The sequence below is a fragment of the Silurus meridionalis genome, chromosome 15 (genome assembly GCF_014805685.1).
Source record: "Silurus meridionalis isolate SWU-2019-XX chromosome 15, ASM1480568v1, whole genome shotgun sequence".
Taxonomy (NCBI): Eukaryota; Metazoa; Chordata; class Actinopteri; order Siluriformes; family Siluridae; genus Silurus; species Silurus meridionalis.
Window position 1 is genome coordinate 3,205,341 of NC_060898.1, and position 24,272 is coordinate 3,229,612.

General features: G+C 39.8%; 2 protein-coding genes across 5 annotated transcripts in view; one reads left to right on the forward strand and one right to left on the reverse strand.

Annotated features, from left to right (window-relative positions):
• The window catches only part of rxraa (retinoid X receptor, alpha a), a 104,749-nt gene extending 92,738 nt beyond the window's left edge, over positions 1-12,011 (forward strand). For all 4 annotated transcript variants that reach the window (XM_046867365.1, XM_046867366.1, XM_046867367.1 and 1 more), the window contains 5 exons: positions 1,645-1,774; positions 2,456-2,588; positions 4,044-4,135; positions 6,195-6,300; positions 7,459-12,011. In XM_046867365.1, the coding sequence (XP_046723321.1) occupies positions 1,645-1,774; positions 2,456-2,588; positions 4,044-4,135; positions 6,195-6,300; positions 7,459-7,606 (609 nt within the window). In that variant the 3' untranslated portion in view covers positions 7,607-12,011. The remainder of the gene's footprint in view (positions 1-1,644; positions 1,775-2,455; positions 2,589-4,043; positions 4,136-6,194; positions 6,301-7,458) is intronic.
• Positions 12,012-13,191: 1,180 nt separating this feature from the next.
• wdr5 (WD repeat domain 5) lies at positions 13,192-23,661 on the reverse strand. The gene is made up of 14 exons (XM_046867369.1): positions 23,476-23,661; positions 20,244-20,378; positions 19,638-19,746; positions 18,702-18,775; positions 17,168-17,257; positions 16,892-16,981; positions 16,719-16,802; positions 16,563-16,618; positions 16,437-16,483; positions 16,277-16,352; positions 16,137-16,170; positions 15,958-16,032; positions 15,772-15,859; positions 13,192-15,128 (listed from the first exon to the last, which is right to left on the reverse strand). The coding sequence occupies exons 2-14, from the start codon at positions 20,322-20,324 to the stop codon at positions 15,028-15,030; spliced, it is 1,005 nt and encodes a 334-aa protein (XP_046723325.1). The 5' UTR covers positions 20,325-20,378; positions 23,476-23,661; the 3' UTR covers positions 13,192-15,027.
• Between the last annotated feature and the right edge of the window lie 611 nt (positions 23,662-24,272).

Consider the following 24,272-nt stretch of genomic DNA (forward strand, 5'->3'; position numbering starts at 1 on the left):
TAATCCCAGCACCACCAAGCTGCCACTTATTACCAAATACTCTAAATAATTTATACTTTGAAGGCAGATTTACTGGTGATTTAATGCACAACAGAGACAGAGTTTTCTGCAATCCATTTTTTAACATCCAGTCAAAGTTTTGCCAAACAGTATATTTATCCAATTCTATGGATGGATGGATGGATGGATGGATGGATGGATGGATAAATCCCATAGTATATATGATTAATAATCCTAAATGATCCCATAACTATAATTGTCATATTTGTGAATTAAAACACAGTCGTTCTGTATCTTTCATATGTAAATGTATATGTATAATCACACTCTTGATATCACCCTGGTCTGGTTCCTCTCAAAGTTTCTTTCTCGTAACATCTAAGGGAGTTTTTCCTCGCCACAGTCGCCACAGCTGTATATCAGGGATAAATACACATCGTTCACCTTAACTGTTAAATTCTGTAAAGCTGCTTTGAGACAATGTCTGTTGTAAAAAGCGTTATAGCAATAAACTTGACTTGACATTAATGTGTTTGACAGATGACTCACTATGCAAACTCCAGTCTTCTTTAATGTTTTGCAAATAAAACCAAATTGCACATTGAAATAATCATCACGCTAGTCATCGGAAAGATTAGCCACGTCACCTTCATTCTGTAGAAGATACAGAATTCAATTTTTATGCCACACAATATAATATTTTGAATTATGGTCCAGTTTTACTAAAAAATGCTCTTGATATTTAAGGGATTGATTTTCTTGAGTCTTTTTTAGCTGGTAAGACACCCTTATATTGATTCAAATGTCCTCTTGAATCTTATTTGTGGTGCGGCCACTTTCGACACAAAGGCACTCTGTTCGCTCAACGTCGTTTCAAACGAGTGCTACTCGTGCTGCTTTTCCACTCCTCCGTTCTCTCTGTCTCACTCGCTCTCATTTTCAACCTTTACAGAAAAAGCCTTGTGTCTCCTTTTTTTCTAAATGTCATCCAGCACCTCAAGTGAATTTTCCAGGACGGTTTATCATAGGACTCATTTGTGGCCCATGAGACAGACAAAAACAGGTATTTGGGGGCCATTATTATGTTTTTGCAGGGGGTTTTTGTGTGTGTTTAGTCACTGTGATCTTCTACTTGTTAGCGATGTCGACACCTTTGTGTTGATGTTCTCAGTAAATTCACTGTTAATAGATTGTCTACGCTGAGTGAAGCGTTTCCTGCTTTCGCTCCTATTAGAACCCTTCTAGGGAGAATGTTTCGAGCGCCTTTCTGTCCGTCTGAACTTCCTGCAGGAAATGCTTGCTTGGACGCAGTGGATTTCTTAACACTGCCTCTCTGCAGGTATTTCCTGAGCGACTCCGGCTAACACATTGTTGTTTTTGCCTTCCTGAATGGAGGGGATTACTCATTGGCTTCACAAATATACACTCATACAAATATAAAGAGCTGTCAGAAAGAAAAAAAAAACAGTTTTCCCACAAGCCCAATCCCACTGTCTGTCCCCATTAATGATGAACAACGCAGCCTAGGTTTTGAGTCTGGGAGACATCTGTCAGCATCTGTCAGATCTCTACGGAAAAATTTCATTTATTACTATTATTACCACCACCAGATGTTTATTCATTCATTCCTTTGTCTCTCTACAGCCCAATGATCCGGTCACTAATATTTGCCAAGCAGCAGACAAGCAGCTCTTCACCCTGGTGGAGTGGGCCAAGAGGATCCCACACTTCTCAGAGCTGCCCCTGGACGATCAGGTCATCCTGCTACGAGCAGGCAAGTGGTGTATACACCATACACACCTGAACACACCTGAACACACCTTCTCTCGTAAATACACTAAATGGCAAAAAATATTAGGACATTAGATAGATAGATAGATAGATAGATAGATAGATAGATAGATAGATAGATAGATAGATAGACAGACAGACAGACAGACAGACAGACAGACAGACAGACAGACTGAACAAAACAGTATAAATGCATAGCCATACCATGACACAACATAATACACGTTCATACCGATATAGCGCCCCCCTTATTCACATGTAGTTATTATTATTATTATTATTATTATTACACTAAAATGATTGCACATAATTGCCCAAGATATTAACATTAAATAGGTGTGGCATGAAAAATCTAAAACTATATCTATCTCGCCAAATCTATATGACGGACCAGCTGTTATATTCAGCAGTTTGATGGCCACAGGCAGAAATGATCTGGCGCTCTGTGGTGGTGCATCGCGGAAGACCTTAATTAGACCTTCCCAACTTTGCGACAAAAAATTCCGACCTGATCCTCGGGTTTTTTCCTCGGGTTTTCCAAACGTTGAAAAGTCAGAGTCGCAGGGTTTTGTAGTAAATGTAATGGTGCACAGATTTTACATTTCCTTGAAATTACTGGCGATTTGCCTTCATATCTTTTGCCATATCATTATTTTCCCTCCAGGCTGGAATGAGCTGCTGATTGCATCGTTCTCGCATCGCTCAATAGCTGTAAAAGATGGCATTCTGCTGGCCACCGGGCTCCACGTGCACAGAAACAGCGCCCACAGTGCCGGAGTGGGAGCCATATTCGACAGGTCAGACGCCATGCACGCATTTTTTTTGTTTTTAGATCATCTCTAAATGATCTTTAAAAATACACAGAAAAACGAGTAAATATTTCACAATACGTTTATGCGCATGCACTTTTGGTCAGTCGGTTGCTCGCTGACAAATTGATACTCTGTTTTTAACGCAAGAGCTGGAGAAAGGGACCTTGGCATTTTCGGCACAAGACTTCTGAGAGAGAAGGGCAAAAAGCAGGAGCTCTTTTTATTGATTAACATCAGCCTTCATTAAAGATTCACATACGCAGGTTGGCACAGGTCATGCAGAAATAATGAGCTGCGCAGACTGAAAGTGCACAAGGAAATCCATTCGCATGTCATTTGTGCTGAAAGTTGAAGCAGCAGGGCAGCTGACGCACCGGGCCGGTGGGCTGTGCACCAGAAATGCCTGGACTGACCTTCTCATGTTGTTCACAAGAACGATCGCACAGAGGAGGAACGTTTTTAAATCAAGGGACGAGACATTTCTCCTTTTTTTTTGGAGGGGATAAAGCACTTGGGAGTGAACATTGGGCCTTATTCCAGATATATTCTATTAATAGTACACCATCTTGCTGGCCTTTATATTGAATTTATTATATATAGGTTTTATAAAGCGATAATACAATAAACATGTTGCCTTTTGTTAATCTGTAGAGCATCTAAGATACAAATTCCTGAATGAGTTCTTCTTTCAGGTGGTATCAAAAAGTTTCGAGACTAATGGTGATAACTGGTGCTATTCTGACCACGTCGGCGATTTCAAATTAGAACGAAGAGCAAATGTGAAATTCTGCATGGAACCGGTCAAATCTGCCACAGAGACGTTTGACACGACGTCCGTTTGACATACCGAGTCGTTCGAGTTGTTTTGAGTGGAAAGTGCACTTCATAAGCAGAAGAACATCACTGGAAGACGGCGGGAGATCTTCGACGAGCTCAACCCCAGAAAATGTCGAAACTGTTCGGCAACTTGTGCATGATGATCGTCGGAGAACAATCCGCACGATCTCATTTCCTCACCCACCCTACTCACCACATTCGGCTCCTGGGGACTTCGCCCTCATCCCCAAGATGGAGATCCGGCTCAAAGGTCGCTGTTTTGACCCCGTTGTGGAGATCCGGCGTGAATCGCAGAAGGTGCTTGACACGCTTTGAAAAGAAGACTTTCGGGACACGTTCGAGAAGTTGCAGGAGGTTCCATTGAAGACGATAGTGTGCAAATGTAGATCAATAAAGAACTTTTTTGTTAACAGAGCGAGTCTCGAAACATTTTGATACCACCTCGTACATGTGATTTGAAAAAGAGCCAGAACTACTGACAGAGATACTTATATAAAAAAAATATCATCTGACCAATCAGAATCAAGGATTCAAGAGCACACTGCTATCATGAGAAATTTGGTTTTAAACAATGTGTCCCCTTATTTTATTTTTTTTCCACAGAGTGCTCACAGAGTTGGTGTCAAAGATGAGGGACATGCAGATGGATAAAACAGAGCTGGGCTGCCTACGAGCCATAGTGCTGTTTAATCCAGGTAACCTTCTGAACAAACTCCTTCAGACATTCATTCCTTCTTTCCTGCTGGACTCCCACCAGACTAATCTCTTTCTTTTTTACTTTTTCTTGGTAGATCTTTCTCGATTATGTGGGCAGGTTACTTTGAGGGAGGTGGTAGCATAGGGGTTAAGGCATTGGTCTTTGGCTCTGTAGGTCATGAGTTCAAATCCCAGTGGCACCAAACTGCCACTCTTAGGCCCTTGAGCAAGGCTCTTTGCTGCTTAGTAGTATAAACAGGATAAATGTAAGAGGCTCTGGATGAGGGCTTATGCCAATAATGTAAACATAGTCTTAAAACAGAATAATATAATGTATCACTTTATAGAACAAAATTCTAAAAAATAATTTCTGAATCAAATAGTGATCGCTGGTTTGTTCATGGCTTTTAATCTCAGAATTTAGTTTTCTTTTTTTGCACAGATTAGAGACTCCCTGCTTCAGACTAAAGTTTCACACTTATCAGGGCAAAAACCTGTCTGTACCTCAAGCTGTCAAATATCTAGCGATTTCATGCTATATTTGTCTTTGTGCAGCATCATAGGGATGTTAAACACACCAGTGCGCTCGGGTGAAACTTTCCACTGTCGTCGTGATTTGTGTGATGAGCTGAATCTCAAATTCGACATTTGTACTTATAGAAAAAAGGGAAAGAAACACTTTCCGTTGGTTTAAAGTACCATAATCCTTTTGACCTCAAAGTTTTTTAGACACCTGACCATACGATTGGTGTTTTGTAAACATCCTATTCCACATTTAGTCCCCATTTGCATTTATAATAAACTCCACTCTTCTGGGAAGATGTTCAACCAGATTTTGTGGAGATTTGTCCTCATTCAGAGCTCCAATTTATCCCGGTGTTCAGTTCAGAGCTCTATAGCAGGAGATCTTCCACTCCAACCCATATGTAAAGCATATCTTCACATCACATTTGTGTGCCTCCAACTTTGTGGTAAAAGTTTTTTCCAATTAATCAGTATCGATAGTTTTCCATAGTACCGATAGTTTTTCCGGCTTCTGGTCTTCTGTCTTTACGAGAGCGGCCTCTAGAGGCGAATCACTGACGTCATATAGTTTTACACAACTGCGCGCTGCATGGAGAGCGCTATATTATATTTATTATTCATATTTTATTAATTATATCATTATTTATTAACTAATATATTAATATTTATTTCCTATAGCATATTTACTTGATTCAATAAAAAAAATATTATTATTATTATTTTTGTAATAAAGTTCAGTACTTTTTGACATGGAGTGTTATGTTTGTTTGTTTTCGTTATTTTATTTAGTATCTATTTTTATCTGTTGATTAATCGTTTATTTGCAAGTATCTAGCTATCGATATCGGTATAAGTCCACTATACATAATCAAGCATAAATTTCTAGCTTTGTCACATCCTGCTCTTTCTCAGAGCAACAAGAGACAGTAAATGTAAAAAAACTAGATACTGTAATTCAGTGGACAGAGCAAACACACGGTTTAATGAGTCCTGACTCCACGGACAAATCAAGCACTCTTTTGTGCCTCTGCTTGTCCTCTTTAAAGCGAGTTACAGCATTACTGCTCCCATTCCCCTAATTAGGAGCTCTCTAAGGAGCACTCCATAGAGATTGAATGTAGTGTGAGCACAGAGGAAAGAAAGAATCCACTTGCCGACAATACAGCGTGTATGTTAGAGCTCGCCTGTAGCACATGAACATTATTTCTCGTAAGACAAACAAAATAAAATTAGTTCTAGTCCTTTCAGATACTTCGGCTGCATCCGGACAGCAATTTGACACTCGTTGAACTTAATTACTCCATATGCTTCATTTAGCCTGCTATCATCCTGTATGAGTTTTCACTATGATGTCAAAAGTGCATACTGTTAGCATCCTCCTGTGATAATGCACTCATTTCCTACCCTTCTACCACTTTTCTTCTTACTTTTACGTGAAAAATAAGCCCTGCCGAGTTTCCTTTAATATTGATTCATTATATGTGCAGTTGTTTGACAAACCACAGTGCACAGAAATCTTTTTTTCATGTCTAGACTCTAAAGGCCTGTCAAACCCCAGTGAAGTGGAGGCTCTGAGGGAGAAGGTTTATGCCTCTCTGGAAGCGTACTGCAAGCAGAAGTACCCCGATCAACCCGGGAGGTACGGAAACACCCTCTATAGACTATAAACACGCAAAGGGAAAAAAACGACCAATGGCTCGAACGAACATACAAAGAAATCATTTAAGAGAAGTGTCAAGCTATAGTTGGTTGTGCATCTCCATAAGGGCAATGCGATTCACATCTCGATGCATAGCCAACGATACGATACAATAAAGATACGCATACAGACAAAGGCTGTAGTACTAAAAAAGAAAAAGAATTAAAACCAGACGCACTTTTCCTGTTCTGTCTGCAGGAAGACGCAGCTCTACCTCTGCCATGTTAATCTGTATGCTATGTGACTCTCAGGACACGCCCCTCCGTAGTGTTCTGATACGTCATATTTACGTAGCAGCGGCGGGGCCGAGAGAACGCGATCGAGAAACGAGAAATCGACGAGAAATCCATCCACATATAAAATATTGCTCTCAAATTATTTGTCACTATTTATAAAAAAGTGTCGCACATCTCATTATCATATATAAATCGTTAAATTGTTTTCGATCGATTCATCACATCGTTAACTTTTCACTAAAGAATCGCTGAATCTTATTATCGCTAATATATACTGTAGCTATATGCGCTATATGGGTTTAAAAGAGATTTTATTCAGTTTTTTATATTATAAATTAATTTAAATTCTAAGTTATTCAATTGTGTTAAATGTATGTATTATATACATTTGATTTATTATTAATGTTATATGGTATTTGTATATAGAAATCTTAAATGGGTTTATTATAAATCTGGCTCCAGACGATTCCAGGTGCAACGCATACACACACATTTAGAAGTATAGGAAAAGTATAGGAAGCAGACCACAGTGTGTTTCCTTCGAAAAGTTTTCCTGTAGGTCAAACCCATGGCTCGCCAACAGTTCTTGTACATGCTTCCAATTTTCCTTCTAATTAGGGGCTTAGATTAAATAAATATTGACCCAGCTGTTTATTTTGACGTGTTATTAAGTGCATTGCTCTACTCCATGTTTCTGGAAGCCTTTGTAAGATCAGTGATAAGTGCTTGAAAGGTCCAAACTGTTTATCAGTGCAGTACGGATAGCAGTGCTTCAGTTGTCAGTTGTGCTGTTTAGTATAATTATGAAACCGAATCTGTATCTCTGTGTGTGTGTGTGTGTGTGTGTGTGTGTGTGTAACAGGTTTGCGAAGCTGTTACTGCGGCTTCCCGCACTGCGTTCCATCGGCCTCAAGTGTCTAGAACACTTGTTCTTTTTTAAGCTCATCGGGGACACACCCATCGACACCTTCCTCATGGAGATGCTGGAGGCGCCCCATCAAATGACGTAAAGATGCCACGCCCACTTTCTGGGAGACCGGGCGGGAGGGGGAGGGCTAGCCCCGCCTCCTCCTTAACAAGACTGATCACATGACGTTATACACCGGAGAGGGGCTCAGCAAGCGTTCCCTCTTATCCAGTGTCTCGCAAACGCGCCCGATAGGGTCTCTTTTTATACCTTGTACAAAGATATAAATAAAATACGAATCATTTGAGTGGGACTCAACACGAGGCAACATGATGACTGAACTATAAAAATCATGTGGGGTTAAATGTAAAAGAAAACACAACATGAGACTCTTTGGAACAGAATGATTGCTGGAAATGTCAGGGGACAGAGTAAAAACCTGGACTTATTATAGAACAACTGGATTGGAGCCGTGGTTCTGACTCGATCTGGCTCTTGATTAAAGCAGAAAAAGCCTCAACAACATCCGGCTCCAGACGTCTGGGGATACGAGTACCGAGACGGACAGGACATCAAGTTAATCATGATGACGACGAGAACGATGAGAACGTCAGAAAACCTCTTGGATTGTTGGACTCTCGGAACGCTTCGGTTCTTCAGCATGTTGGTATGAGCGAAACCGTCCCACTGTATCTTGTGAGGGAACAGGAAGTGAAAAATTTTCGTTGTATCGACTCCGCTCACAACTCTCGCTGACTTTTCACTGTGTCTTGGTTCCTCTCCCGGACGTACACGGATCTTTTTGAACACTAAGTTTCTTCTCTCTGCGTTTTTGCCATTCTGTTCAAACAAAAACTCCCAGTAAAGTCAATCCGAAATGGAAAAAGTCACAGTGTAAGCCTCTATTACAGCAAATCATTCGCTTAATACATTAGTGACGTGTCGTTCAGGAACGAGTCGTTAATATCGAACGAATCTTTAACATGACTCAGAAGAACGAGTCGTCTCAAAGAGCGAGTCGTTCGTTTTCTACCGGACGTGCATGAGCAAAGCATCGTGAAATCTACGTAGGTTATGTACAGGAAACACAATCGAGTAGTTCACCGCTCCACTCTTCCGGTCCTAACCGTTCGTCCTTTCGTAACGTGACTCCTGTTGACGTTACGAAGGTGATTAAACGAACGAAATGAACTAAATGACTCGTCCATTATGATGAACGAGATTCAAGCAACCGAGTCACTGAAATGATAGACATGCACCAAGTGTTAGTGTTAAGAATTTTGACATCGCAGTTTACGAGCGCCACCTGCTGGGCTTGTGTGGTCACGTGAGCACTTTCAAAAAAATACAGTTATAGACAGATATTTTCCAAAACATTGTTAGTCTGAACAGAGGCTATTTCGCAAACACTGTTCATTTGGACAGACATATTTTCAACAAAAAAAAAAATTATATTTATTTTAAACCAGAAGGGTAAAATCTACATTTTCAAAAGCATCCGTATACGTGAGAACGGAGCCCCTCAAAGAAGCCCAGATCCTTCACCTTCACTAAAGCCGGTTGTTCACGGTACACCACTTCACTTCCCTCACAGTATAACCCAGGTATGGGATGAGGCATCACTTGTAAACAAACGTTACTGCCGCACTCAGTATTCATTTCTGTTTCACAACGTGCAATTACCTCTTCTACTCCTCAGCCGTCGGTCCCTGAAACCCTCTCTCTCTTTTGACGAAACTCCTCGAACTCTCTGTTCACCTTATGAGGACCTTCTTCTTTGTTAGCACTTACCCTCGTATTCTGAGCCTTAGCCGGTTAGTTGGCTCTTGAGAGGGGGACAGGGGGCCAATGACCACCCACAGCCTGCACTTCTATGGGCAAACCAAGTGTTGTTTAAGTTTTTTTTTTCTTGAGTGTGAAATTTCCTGATCTATGTAATGTTCCTATATTCTTCATCTTTGTTTTTTGTTTGTTTTCTCCCAACGCTGCTGCTGCTGCTTAACTATGCATCTTAGCATTCTTTCCAAAGACTGCCAATGGTGAGGACGTTATTATTTTGTTTTTTAAGTATATACAACACACCAAACCGACCCTGAGCCTCGGTCTGAGTTTTATTAGGACTATAATAGTAGCAGGACCAGGGATTGGTTCGCAGGTGCTAATAATGTGTATGCATACAGAGTTCTGAAGCAGTTTAATTGCAGTGAGGAAATAAGAGAGCTGTTACCTCCCCCTAGTGGATGAGATGCAACCTTGCAGAAGTACATGAAGGATTTATTTGGGGGCAAAAATAATGGCACTTTTTCAATGTTTTATATCTTACCTTCAGCTGGACATCGGATTGGAGATGGTCAGAACATGAGTTCTTGATCGGTTAATATAATTAACTGAGATTTGTAATCGGAAAAATGTCTTACATAACATCTGGAAACCGTTATGTTTTAATCGCATGATTCGAGTCTTGAAGACATGAAACACGGATTGGTGGATTGGATTTCTAAAAAAAAAAAAAAATTGCAGGAAAAAGTCCACTGAAAACAAACAGATGATCAGGCAGGACTTTATTAATATCCTATACTTACTGTTATATATATAGTTTTTGCACTGGAGCTACAATGCTGAAATGGACCCAAGATCTTTTTCTCCTTGATTCGGATATTTTTACTGATGAGGTTTATCCAAGTGTGTTTGGATTCTGAATTCTTTTGAATTCTGGTATCTGACCTGTATTGCTTTTGCCGTAGCTCATTTTTCAGACTTCAGTTGTGGTCTGTTAAAAAAAAAAAGAAAAGAAAATGACGGTGTGGCTAATTATTAAGTGGAATTCACACAGATAATTTCTACATTCTAGAATTTATTAAACAAAAATAAATTCTGCCTGATAGCAATATTTCTTGCTAGCAAAGTTGACAGTGTTGGATGAATGGGAATGTTGACTGCATTCCAGGCTTCCTCACTTCTCCTACATCAGTTCCTGACACTTTAAAAAATCTAGTAGAACATCTTAGAAAAGTGGAAGTGAATATAACAATAAATGTCCAAAGAAATCTTACGTCCACAAAATTTCGTTTATGTAATGTTCATATAAAAATATAGAAAGGATTTTGGGAAGGACTTCCATTACTTTTCGAGCAACAGTTGCTCCAGTGCAAAACTGAAGAAAACAAAGTATCTGGGCCTAATGTTTTCTCTTCAGAGGATTCAACCGAAATCCATTACAAATTTGTTCAGACATATGGATTAAAACCGAGATGCACCTTGGATCTTACACCCACTATCAGGTCTTACATTATGGATTGATCACCACAGGGATCCTGAAGCCATACACGGGTTTGTAAAATCAGTACCAACACCAGACACGTTCTCCTGCAGCAAGCATGACTCCGCTGAACTAAAAGATCTTCAATGCTTTCTACAAACCACAAAAGCTCTATTTTTGTCTATATGTACATGTGTATATATTTAGAAATATAAATATATAGAGAGATATATAAAAATGCTTAAATGTTCCCAATGTTTTAATGTTAGCAAGAAAAGACACAGGAAAACGTGCTTCAGTAACATCTAAAAAAAATTGTACAAATAAATAAAAAATAATCAACAGGCCTAATTGCACTGTGTACTATTCGGAAAGGATTTACGAGGGTTTTTATATTTAAAAAAAAGAAACAAAAAGGAAAAAAAAAAAGGAATAGAAGATCCGAGCGAACCCACGATCACGCACCAGCTCCTTCACTGTTTTACAATCGCAATCATCCTTACCAGACCTCGAGAACTGCGAAAGACAAGCCAAAAAAAAGAAGACGAATCAAATGCGAGGCAAAGAAGCCGTGGTTTATTCCGTCAGCTCGGAATTTCACGTGGAAATCATCCGAAACTTTTTTTTTCCAGGTGCGTTTTTATAAAAACCTGGGTCTTTTATTATGATTTTTTTTTTTTTTTTAAGCTAATCAATTAACGCGAATCAGGAAAGTCTTAATGATAATGATTACGATCCGAATCGACTTCATGAGTTCAGACTTACAGGGAAATAAAGGAATTAAAAGATTACGTCATCGCCTAATGAGGACGATCTTTGACCGTCACGCAATCACTTGTTTAATTGCTACACAGAGAGACGCCTAAAATAAAAGACACAAAGATCTATTTTTGTACAAATGTAATTTTATCTTCTTGCTCACATCTTCATACTTTCCTTCACACCTCCTGATCATGGGCTGTTGTATACATTTGTGTAAATGTTGATTTGATATGGGAACGAGTGGACAAACTCAGGCCTCTATTAACAGCGGGGAATAAAGAGGTCACCGGTGACACAGTTTTTGCAGCTTTCGCCTGTATTTTACCTTTTTTTTGTTTGTTTTGTCGTCTGTTTTCTAATTCAGGTGTCACTGAGTGACAGGATCCTTTGGCTATTTTTTTGTCTGTTTTAAAAGATTGTTATTTGTGCTTTGTTCGTTGTTGTTCTTTCATGAGAATAGGAAAAAAAAATTAAAGATTAAAACGTTGTTCTCTGTTGTTTGTTTTTATTCACGTGAGTTTGGATGTAATAATTTAAATGTAAAATTGATGTGAGATTCATTCATCTACAAGGGTGTTAGTACAGTCTTGTACTGAGGTGTAGGTGAAGTGAGGAGGTCTGACGTGCAGTCAGCGTTTACATTCATCACAAAGGTGTTCAATCGACGTTGGAGGAACAGGAACGTTGGGGAGGAAGAAGCTCATATGGCTGGGAAAATAAAATCAGGTTTGCCCATATAGTGTATTTAGAGACAGGATTATATTCTGTACATCATTATGAGTTTCCTCAAACCTCCCACCTTTTATACGTGCGTATGAATTATATATTTACTGATCAGGCAATAACATTATGACCACCTGCCTAATATGGTGTTGGTCCCCTTTTGCTGCTAAAACGGTTCAGACCATGAATTTCTTCAGCAGTGACAGGAGCTCGTCTGTTGGATCGGACCACACGGACCAGCCTTCGCTCCCAACATGCAGCAATAATCCTCGGCCGCCCACGACGCTGTCGCCAGTTCACCACTGTTCCTTCCTTGGAGAATTTTTGATAGATACTGACACTGCAGACCAGGAACATCTCCCAAGAGCTGAGAGGCTCTGACCCAGTCGTCTAGACGTCTCAATTTGCCAAATGCTTACGCTTGCCTATTTATTCTGCCTCCAACGCGCCAACTTTGAGGATAAAATGCTCTGCCTAAAGAATCCCAAGATGAAGAGATAGTATTACTCACTTCACCGCTCATGATGTTCTGCCTGACTGGTGTAATTATATATATTTCACTGTACTGTAAAGTACATGTGATAAATAAACACATTCTATAACCAGAAAATCTGTTCCTGCTGGTAAAGCACCCTCATCCAAAACATTTCATTTAATCATTCATCCATGTTTTCACCTAGATCAGATGTTTGCTTAATCTAGTTGCAGGTTTTTTTTTTTTTTTTAAGGGTTTGTATTTCACTCAGTCAATCCCCATCCCAATGAAGTGTACACATCTAAAATAATCAGCTGCCTCACACACACACACACACACACACACACACACACACACACACACACACACACACACACACACACACCTCACAGCATTGATTCGAATGAAATCAGCCCCAGCTTCTAATTCAGAGCATCATATATTGTTCACGAGCATTTTCAACATCGGGTAGATGCCAAAAAAAAAAAAGTATCCATATTTTATTAAAAATTCATTGATACCAATTTATATTGAACAGATAAATTAAAATGACCAAATGCAGCTCGAACCTGTTTCACAGAACCAGCTGAGTATTTACAGCATGATACGTCGACGTCGGACCTCGCACCCAGACGCCGTCTGGACAAGAATCCTACACTGGTACAGGTATAACAACAAAAAAACAAAAACAAAAAGAAGTACAACTCTGAGTCACAGGTCAAGTCCAGTTTCTCATGCAGCCCTTGAGATCACACGGAAACTCAACAGAGAAAGAAGAAAAGAAAGAGAGAAAGAACACAACAGAGATTGGATTAACACCAACTTTGACTGCGCAGGAAATTACGACACTCATCCACCGTTAAGAGCACTGCACACACAGTAAGACCACGAAGAGAGCGAGCTGGTTGAACCGAGAAGCTGGATGGAGGTTAAACAAACCTGAGGCAGTGTTAAAGCCCACCTAAGATATTTGGTCACTTTTTTTCACATATGCAACTAGAAACAGAAAAACTAAATCTCTCGTCTGAGCACTGAATAAACGAATGTGCATGTTGCAGAAGAATGAATGAATGAATGAATGAATGAATGCGGTCTCATACCGATTCCGATAACCAATTGGAAAATTCTTACAAGTCAAACGAGCTAATCTATTTGACTTGTAACGCCAGAACCTCCATTTTTCATACAGGACAATCGGTATCAAGGCCAAATCCGTGTCAGTAATGGTTCAGTTCCAGGAATTGGGCTTCAAAATGAAACCACAACACTGTAGAAAAATCTCAAACACAAATCTGTGTTACTTTTTGGCTTGTGTGACGTCATTTATACAAAACCAAAAAGACAAAACACTGAATGTTCACGGCCTACATCAGGACGCATCATATAGGAAAACTTTCTGAACGTACATGAAGAGTCAGAAGGTTCGAGACAACACTTTCGGTAGAAAAGGTCTGAACGTTAAAAGAAAAGTCCGCCCTCAAACACCAGAATTGGGAAAAGGAATAAAGGGCCACTGCGTCGCTCTCGTTCAGTCGAGACGAATCTATCGGCTTGCACTCAAGCGGCATTGTGGGTAAAGCAGAAAAAGACCCACTGAACTGAAAATGACAAAAGTGAAAAAACAAACCGATTTATTCTTTTTTTAAAGCGCTAAACAGAAAACTATCATCTCACACCGTGGCCTCGAACTGTGGAGCCGATTTGAATAAACTCCTCTGTAATGGCACTGAATCAGGCACATGATTAACACCGGCAGACGGAGAATAACCAGACCACACCAGAATGAGTGCGAGAGCTGGTGATTTTTCGACCGGACACACCGATAACTCGAATTAATATACAAAACCAGCACATTCTACAAAACAAAACAAATGAGAAAAGCCCATTACTAGAAGAGGAAATCGAAGCCGCCTAGATCTACGAGACCAAAATATACACGTGTCAGCGCTGAGGAGTTTAATAGATCAAACAAGGGGAACAGCTCATGGTTACGTAAGGCAGAGTTATACATAAAGGGAGTATTTTTGTGCAGACACGGTTTTTAAAACAAGTAGTATGTGCGTGTGTGTGATTTGTTTGTTTGTTTGTTTGTTTTTAAGTCTCTCTGCACCCACGTGCGTACGCCGTTGTTCCTGCAAAGACCAAGTGATGATGGACATAATCGGCCCGGCGTCGTGTTCCTTGTAATAAATGTCCTTCGTCGTCCCCCCAGAACCAAAAAAAGGGAAAAAAAAATAATACAAATGTGTAAAAAAAGAAAAGAAAAGAGAAACAATAATAAAATAACGCCTGCGTGTGTTTCAGCTTAGCAGTCGCTCTTCCACAGCTTGATGGTCTTGTCGTTCTCTAGTGCTGCCGACGCAATGATGTTCTCTGTCGGATGGCAGGCGGTCGAGATCACCACATCTGGGAGAAGAGAGAAACGAGGCATCACATTAGATTAGATTTGGCTTCATCACTGCACGTGTTACGGTACATGGCAGCGAAATACACTATTTACATATGTACAGGTGAGGCTTTAATATATGATAGATCAAAGTGTATAATGGATGAATAAACAATGAAATTAACAATGAGTATAAATAAACAGTGCATGGAAAAGGGCTTATAGTACAATGGACAGTGCACATGTTTATACTAAATCCTACAGAAACAGTCTGTTCACAGGGAAATGGGTGAGTCACATTCTAATTAGAGGTCGACCGATACAGGTTTTCTCTGGTTTATGACGATATTCAGAAATCAATACATGATGCCGATTTTCTCGACCCCCTTCATCTCATGAAATCTAATGGCTAATTAAGAAGACATGATCCAGAAAATTGCTCAAATGAAACATTTACTGAACAACAAACATTTCACCAATCAGTGCACCATTTACCAGATTTTGAAACCCGAACCAACCTGTAGCCTAAAACTACAGCTGGATGAAGACTCAACAGTACAGTTCCGGAAAGTTAATCCTCGCATTCTCAAATCTTATTCTCATCCTCTCTAACAAAGTCTTCTGTGGTCTGAATCACCGTTTCTGACCATGTCGTCTTATTACCTGTGTGACCCTGCAGTTTCTGTACAATCTCCTTAGTCTGCAAGTTCCAGATGTAAACCATGTTGTCTTCTGAGCCCGAGACGATCCACTAAAAGAGGGGGATACGTTTTTGAAAATATAGCGTTCATCATTTCCACAAAAAATAATCAAACATCTGTGTTTGTCTAAACCTGGAGAACGCCTCACCTTGCCACCTGTGACGGAGAAATTCGCGAATATGCAGTATTTCTCATTTTTGTGGCCGGTGTATGTTTTCAAGCACTATGAGGGGGGAATAAAAGTGAGTTAAATACATGGAAGAAAGGAATCTTCACCATAGTCCTAATTGATGTTTTCCAGAGTTAGAAAAACGGTATAGTCCTTACCTTTCCTTTGCTGTAATCCCAAAGCTTCAGGGTGCTACAAACAACATAAACGAGTATTATACATTTAAACTCTATTGATAATGGCATTCAGGCTGACATTTCTAACCGAGCGGAGAATCAGCAGGAGAGCGGTTACTCACTTATCCAGTGTGGCAGCCAGAATGTATTTGCCATTGGGGGAAAACTTCACAAAGGACACAGGGGGGTTGTCGTCGTCTGAGGAAGACGTGCAGGGTTAAGCATGCAAAGCATGAGAGCCTCTAAAGACGTTCTAAGGATTATTGGAGTTCGAGAACTTACCGATGAGTGTTTTAAGGCACTGGCCTGATGCTGTGTCCCAAATACGGCTGTAACAGGAGCAACCCGAGCATCAATTATGTGCACAAACATGTAGATCAACCAAAAGTCGTATGAAGTCGTACTTACCACAGGCCATCGTAGCTGCTGGACACTATCAGAGAGCCATCTCTGTTAAAATGGACCTGAAATCACACATTACAAAGCCGTTGTAATGGTTAAAAGCACATTAGCATAAAGAACATGCCCATAACTGAAAGGAAAAACTTTCGGATGTTTACTCACCGCAGACACGGGGTCCGAGTGAGCCGGCAACGTTTTCAGACACTTTCCCGTCTTCACGTCCCATATCCGGACGCTCTCGTCGAACTGACGAAACGAATACATGCGGTGATACGTTTGTTCTGAATAAGCAATTAAAGTTTGGAGGAAAAAGACACATGAGGGAATGTACTTACCGATCCAGACACGATGAGGTTGGACTGAGGGTTGAAATTGCAGCAGAACACATAGTTGCTGTGGCCCTTCAAGGTTTTCAGACATTTTCCCTAACATATCAAAGAACAAAAAAAGTATCGTTTAAGATGTCAGTAGCTTCCCGTGATTTTTCACTGCTGTTTGTAATATTTACAGTCGCCCATCATTTTTAGTGCATTCTCTCAAAACCTTCCCCATCATCCCACACCCGTTTGTTGAAAATAGTATGAGCTCAGTTTGAATCAGCAGGAACTTACAGAGCTGACGTCCCAGATCTTCAGGGTTTTGTCATCGGATGCCGAGACCAGGAGGTTAGAATCAGAGGACCAGGCCACGTCAGAGATCCCCTGTAGGCAAACGATCATCGACAAGAACAAGCCTCTTTTAAACCCGTTAGCAAATATTCAAACTTTAAGCTTAATAAGAAGAACCTTGAATTTGCTTCTTTTTGCACATTGATGAATGAATCCAAAATACACTACATGGACTAAAGTTTGTAGACACCCAACAGCAAGATTCATATATATATATATATATTTTTTTGTTTTGTTTTACATTCCACTATTCAACATTTAGTCCCATTTCGCTGTTACAATAACCTCCACTCTTCTGGGAAGATGTTCCACTAGATTTTGGGGTGCGCTTGTGGAGATTCGTAAAGTCAGGTACTGATGCAGGTGAAGAGAGGAGACCTTGGGTGCAGTCAGTAAGAACTTCATGCCAAATGTGTTCACCAGGTTGAGATCTATAGCAGGAGATTATCCACTCCCATGTAATATCTTCATGGAGCTGGATTTGTGTACAGAGGCATGGTCAAGCTGGACCATCTTTGGGTCTCCTTGTTCAATTAAATGTCTTTGGATGTGGTAGCAATATTTCCAGTCAATTGTGTGCCTCCAACTTTGTTGTTAGAACCATGGAACACGATCTCAATAAAACCCAATACTGCAGTTTAGGTGAATTTGGCTCTGGGATACTAAAATCAGAGACATGAAATCATCATCATTTCAGCTCTCGATACACTGATCAAATCCACATGCTGCTTTATTTCTGCTCATCTAAAGAAAAAGCCTGATTTTTGTTAAACAATCTCGGTTTTAAAATAAACCAGTTAAAAATAATAATAATTGAGTGCATGAAAGTGCAGTAGTCCTCCTACATGTGTGCTGTGGGAGGCAATGACGTCTAACATCTCAGTCTAAACACGTCAATCACAACAACACAGACCTTAAAAGATTTGACTACACTAATACGTCTACTCCTAATAATCAGCAGTTACAATATATTAAACAAACGCAACAGTCAAATGTATTGGGACAACTAATATTTCCAGCCATATGTGGTTCTTCCCCATGGCACACATTTGAATTTAAACTAGGAAAGTCAAACCTGTTCCATAAAAGCCAGCTCCATGAAGATCTGCTTTACATGAGTCGCAGCGGGAGATCTTACAAGGCTGCCAATAGAGATCCAAACTCAAACCTATGAACACCTTTGGGATGCCGAGTGCACCCCCAGACCTCCTCCTCACTTCACCTACATCAGTACCTGACTTTGCAAAAACCCACAAATCGACATAAGCACACTTCAAACATCTTCCCAGAAGAGTGGAGGTGAATCTAAAAGGAAATGGGGACTAAATGTGGAAAGGGATTTCCCAAAAAAAAAAAAAAAAAAAAAAACACGCCAATTTACCAGACGTCCACAAACATTTGAGTGCTTCGCGACATGAATGACTCGTGTTTACGCTTGAAAAGTGTGTACGAAGAACACAAGTGAGCTTCTACTCACAAGCTTGTGTCCGGATATTGTCTTCTCGAACTTCCCATCGTACGCACCCCATATTTTGATAAGTTTATCAGCAGCTGCAATAAAAACAAGGACATCCGTGATTTCACAAACGGTGACAAATTAGTTACAAGAATCCTGTAAAGTGCAACTGTAAAGAAACAGGAAACGTAAAAAAATAAACAAACAAATAAAACACTCCTTTGCCTTTACATAACACACCAGTGATGAAACTATGGTCTTTGTTTACATTTTTATGATGGTTTTATTGAGTTCTTATTAAAACTCAACCAAAACAACAACAGAGCCGATCGGTCAACACACACAGCATGCATTTAAACATCAATAACGATACAACAACAACGTATTATTAATATGAGAAAGTGACCATAGAAAGGCAAAGGGCAAGTCAAAGTAAAAAAAAAAAAGGATGAGTATACGTTTCTTTAGCCAACTAAGTAATGAAATTTAATAAATAGTGTAAATCAGCGAGAAATCTAACGACGTTTTACAGTTTAGCAAGTACTTTGGAGATATAATGAATTTTCTAGCCTGCTTTTCAGAACCAGATCATGTACCTCATGCCAAAAAGGTTTAATAGGCAGAAAGATACTTTTCATCCCAGGTAATAAAGGGACCTTTATTTAGGAAGTCCTGTGTCAATCAAAGTGTTTTTAAAGATTTCTGTGCAAACCGGAGTGTTAAGGTGCATGCTGTACTAAAACCACAACACTGCACAGGTCTCTTTAAAAACAATTTGTTTTTTTTACAGTCCCAAACTAAATTTTTTCAGATTTACATTTAAAACACCGCTGAGTTAATTTGGGTACATTTAAACGAACACAATTTACAGAATTGCTTTGATTCATTGATTAACTCAAACACTCTGCACTATCATTATAGCGATCGACTCTACGAAACACAGATGAAGTTACTCACACGAGCTGGCCAGCCATTCTCCACTTGGACTGAACTTGACAGAGGAGACCGCCTTTGTGTGGCCGGCGAGGGTGAACTTCAGTGTGTAGTTAGGCTTTGCGGGTGCAGACTAAATCAGATTCAAAACAGAAAACAGAGCAATGAGATGCAGAGACACAGTAATTACAACATGGACACAAGAGCTCACCACTGTGTACACCTCAAATCCGCTGTTGTGTCAGCCGTGTTTACACAAAACACCGCTGCACTACTACAAGAGTCTCTCACACTGTCCTCTATGTGCTGCTGTAATATGTAAATTTCCCTTTGGGGTGATTTAAGTGATCTCTATCCATCTATCCACATGATACGTACATACTTATTATAATATAACAATGTAATAAAATATTCTTAAAAAGATAAACACGGTGAGAAATAGGACCCATATAAAAGAAGAAGAAGAAGAAACTGATTAATACTGACGCTATTAACGAGGCCACGTGACATGCCAGGTTTTCATGTCTAATCACACATGATCCTGACACTCAACACATAAACCAAGATATATACAGGATATGTGCATGTGTGTGTGTGAGATTGATTACACATCAGGGCACAGTTGCTTACTTTACTCTGACTGGCCGAAGCAGCGGATGCTGTCGGTGTTTTAGTCGCTTCAGTCTCTGGCTTCTTCTCTTCACTTGCCATAGTGAGCGAGGAGCAGGAGCTGGGGTTAGAGATGCAGCTTCCACCTCAGCTGGACTAATGAATAAAAATAAATAAATAAATAAAAGTAAGAAATAATATACATACTTATTTAAAATAAAAATACATAAATAAACCATTAGGGGGCGCCACAGCAAATCATCCATCTCCACACCCCCCTGTCCTCTACATCTGCCTCTTTCAAATTAACTACCTGCATGTCTTCCCTCAACACATCCATAAACCTCCTCCTTGGTCTTCCTCTTTTCCTCCTTCCTGGTGGCTCCATCCTCAGCATTCTCCCACTGATATACCCCATGATCCTCCTCTGCACATGTCCAAACCATCTCAATCTCACCTTCCTCACCTTGTCTCCTAAACATCCTACATGCGCTGTCCATCTAGTAAACTCATTTCTAATCCAGTCCATCGTTGTCACTCCCAACATCTTCAGCTCTGCTACCTCCAGCTCCACCTCCTGTCTTTTACTTAATGTCTTTTCACTCCACTGTCTCTAAACCTACATCATCTCAGGTCTCACCACAGTCCTATAAACTTTACCTTTCACTCTCACAGATACTCTTCTATCAGAAATCACTCCTGCTATCACGCTTCTCCACCAAGTCCACCCTGCCTGCACTCTTTTCTTCACTTCTCTCTTAATTACTTTGCACTGTTGACCCCAGGTACCTGAACTCCTTCACCTTCTCCACCTCTTCTCCTTGCAACCGCACCCTTCCACTGCCCTCCCTCTCATTCACACACATGTACTCTGTCTTACTCCTACTGACTTTTATTACCCTTCTCTCCAGCGCATACCTCCACCTCTCCAGGCTCTTCTCCACCTGCTCCCTACTCTCACCACAAATCAAAATGTCATCCACACACACACATCATAGTCCATGGAGACTTCTGTCTGACCTCGTCCGTCAACCTGTCCATCACCACTGCAAACAGGAAAGGGCTCAGAGCCGATCCTTGATGCAGTCCTCCCCCTTGAACCAGTATGTCGTTCCTACTGCACACTTCACTGCTGTCACACTTTCCTCAAACATGTCCTTCACCACGTCACACATTTCTCTGCCACACCAGACTTCCTCATAAAATACCACAACTCCTCTCTCCACCCTTTCGAAAACTTTCTCTAAATCCACACAATAAAACTCCTTCTGACCTTCTCAATCAACATTCTCAAAGAAAATAATGCGTCTGTGGCGCTCTTCCTTGGCATGAAACCATACTGTTGCTCACAGATAACTTCATGGTGTGACTGATCAACTTTATTCCCATGTAGTGCCTGCAGATCTCCTTTATTCCTAAAAACCGGTACCAGCACACTCCTTCTCCAATCCTCATGCATCCTCTCACCTTCCAAATCTTGTTAAACAAACAAGTTAAAAACTCCACTGCATCTCTCCTAAACATCTTCATGCTTTTACTGGTATAAATACATAAACACAAAGTACCTATTAAGCAACCAGGTTTAACGTTGATGATAAACAGATTAAAACAGCGTTGCAAAACAGAGTCATTGTACATTTCTCAGTCATTTTGTCAAACTGGATGGTCGAATCTAAATCTAAAATGTTATCATATTGAGTTTGTATCCCACCATCTGAAATTCAGTTCTGAACTCATACAGATGAACAGGAATGAAGAAACACTGATTATTCAGATCCAAATCTGAAGAAGTGACAACATTCGATATCGAATATCGTATTCAATACAGTAATCAAACTGAATTTCAGCTCAATCGAGGGGGAAAACTAATGCAAAACCCTGAATCGATGAGGAGCTTATTTACATGACTTTAACAAACAATGAGGACTTTACAATAAAAAGTTAAAACAGATCAATAAAAAGATAGACAGATAAAATCATAATAGACAGAGAGATATAAATACAAAGATAGAAAGCTAAAAAGAAAGTAGACAGAAACATACACAAATTAATAGCTATATAGACAGATCAATAGACAGATAGATAGATAGATAGATAGATCGATAGATCGATAGATAAAAATGGAAAGGTAGGTAGACTGACAGATAGATGAACTGATGAACAAAGACAGATAGATAGATGGACAGCCAGAAAGATAGATATAGAAAGAGACGGACGGACGGAAAGATAGATAGATAGATAGATAGATAGATAGATAGATAGATAGATAGATAGATAGATAGATAGATATAGATAGATAGTCACAGATGTATATTGAGATTGACAGTTAAGACAATAGGAAAAAAAAATGATAGATTGATATGCAGCGAGATGGATAGATAGACAGAGACAGGGTTAAAAAAGGACAAAGAGAGACAAAAGATGGATATGCAGACAAATAGACGTATTAAAAGACAGAAAGCATGAAATGGACAGACCAAATCACATGTCAATTTTTAATTATTGTCTCCTGGTGTCCTTTAAATTCATCCATATATCCAATAGAACATTAATAAGTATATACAATGTTTATATTTTATACCTGAATGTGGAAAGTTTATACCTGACTGAATAAGAGCCGGAACAGATCGCTAGCTTAGCATCATTCTGCTCAGATTACTGCACAACCATGCTAGCTATGCTAATAGTATCCAAACATAAGAAAATATAAACAAGCCAGTATTACACAGTTAACTATTTATCCAAACATACCTTATCAGAAAAATATAACATTTACCATAATAAAATACTTAATAAATTGTATTCTAATTAAGCAGACAACACGGAGAGCACTCATAATTTGCTGGCTAGCAAGCAAAACGAGGCCCAAACGGGCTGTGTCTCAAATAACTCCCTGCTCCCTCTTTAGGCGCACTGCATCGTCCTTCAAAAAGAATGGCATGTGTGCACTTCAATGAAGCGCACTGGATGCGCAATCGGAGTCTATTGAGATTCAGCCGAAGAAAAACGCCGAAAGAACACGTTAAGGTTAGCTTATTAGCAATCAAGTCGAATGAAAGCGACGACAAATCGCAATAGAATCAAACACAAGGTTGTTTAATCGGTTAGAACAGAAATAAAACATTTAATTATGTTTTTATGTGTATTCCTGTCTCCTGAATACAGTGTGGAAACTGGTTTCTCTGTGCACACTGCAAAAAATGCTTTAAAATCCATTGAAACAATGCGAAATCCTGAGGAAAACTGTACTCACCCTCCAAATAGGTGCTTTCTAAATCCCCGAATGAAGCACAGGCGTTTCTTGTGGAAGAAATGCAACCAGAATGTGTGGAAACACCACGTTTTTGTGTTTACATTGAACAGGTAAAAAAACCGTGCAGGCTTTTCATGGAAGGAGTCCAGGCGGGGAAATGTGGCGTGGAGGTCTGTTGTGCGCATGCGCAAAGATGGAGGCGCTCAAAGGCAAAAAAGAAAGTCTGCAAAGCTTTTTCAGTACACCAGCATTTTTATGAGGGTATAAGATAAAAATAAAAATCCTGAGGTATTTGCTAACATACTACAACTAATGAAAGTATTTGTGTTCATCTGCAACCAGTGAAAAGCATCATGATCAAAAAACAATGTTTAGTCTGACTGTCCAGGCCATTACTATAAAAATTAGCAAACTCAGATCCAAAGTTAAAATGCAAAACAAAAGACACAAACTAAGTTCAGAAAGACTGAGATGAATTAAAGCCAATCAGTTCCATCAGTTCTGATGATGGAGCCACCAGGAAGAAAAAAGATGAAGGCCAAGAAGAAGGTTTATGGATGTGATGAGGGAAGACATGCAGGTGGTTGGTTTGAAAGAGGCAGATGTAGAGGACAGGGGGGGTATGGAGACGCATGATCCGCTGTGGGAGATCCTTAACGGGGGCAGCTCCATGGAAGTTTCATTAAAGCGCCACAAAATAACACACAGTGCAATCCTTATATATTCCACCCATCGTTTTTTGTTGCCCATCTATTACCTATTATTATTTTATTATTATTAACGGTATATACAAGTTA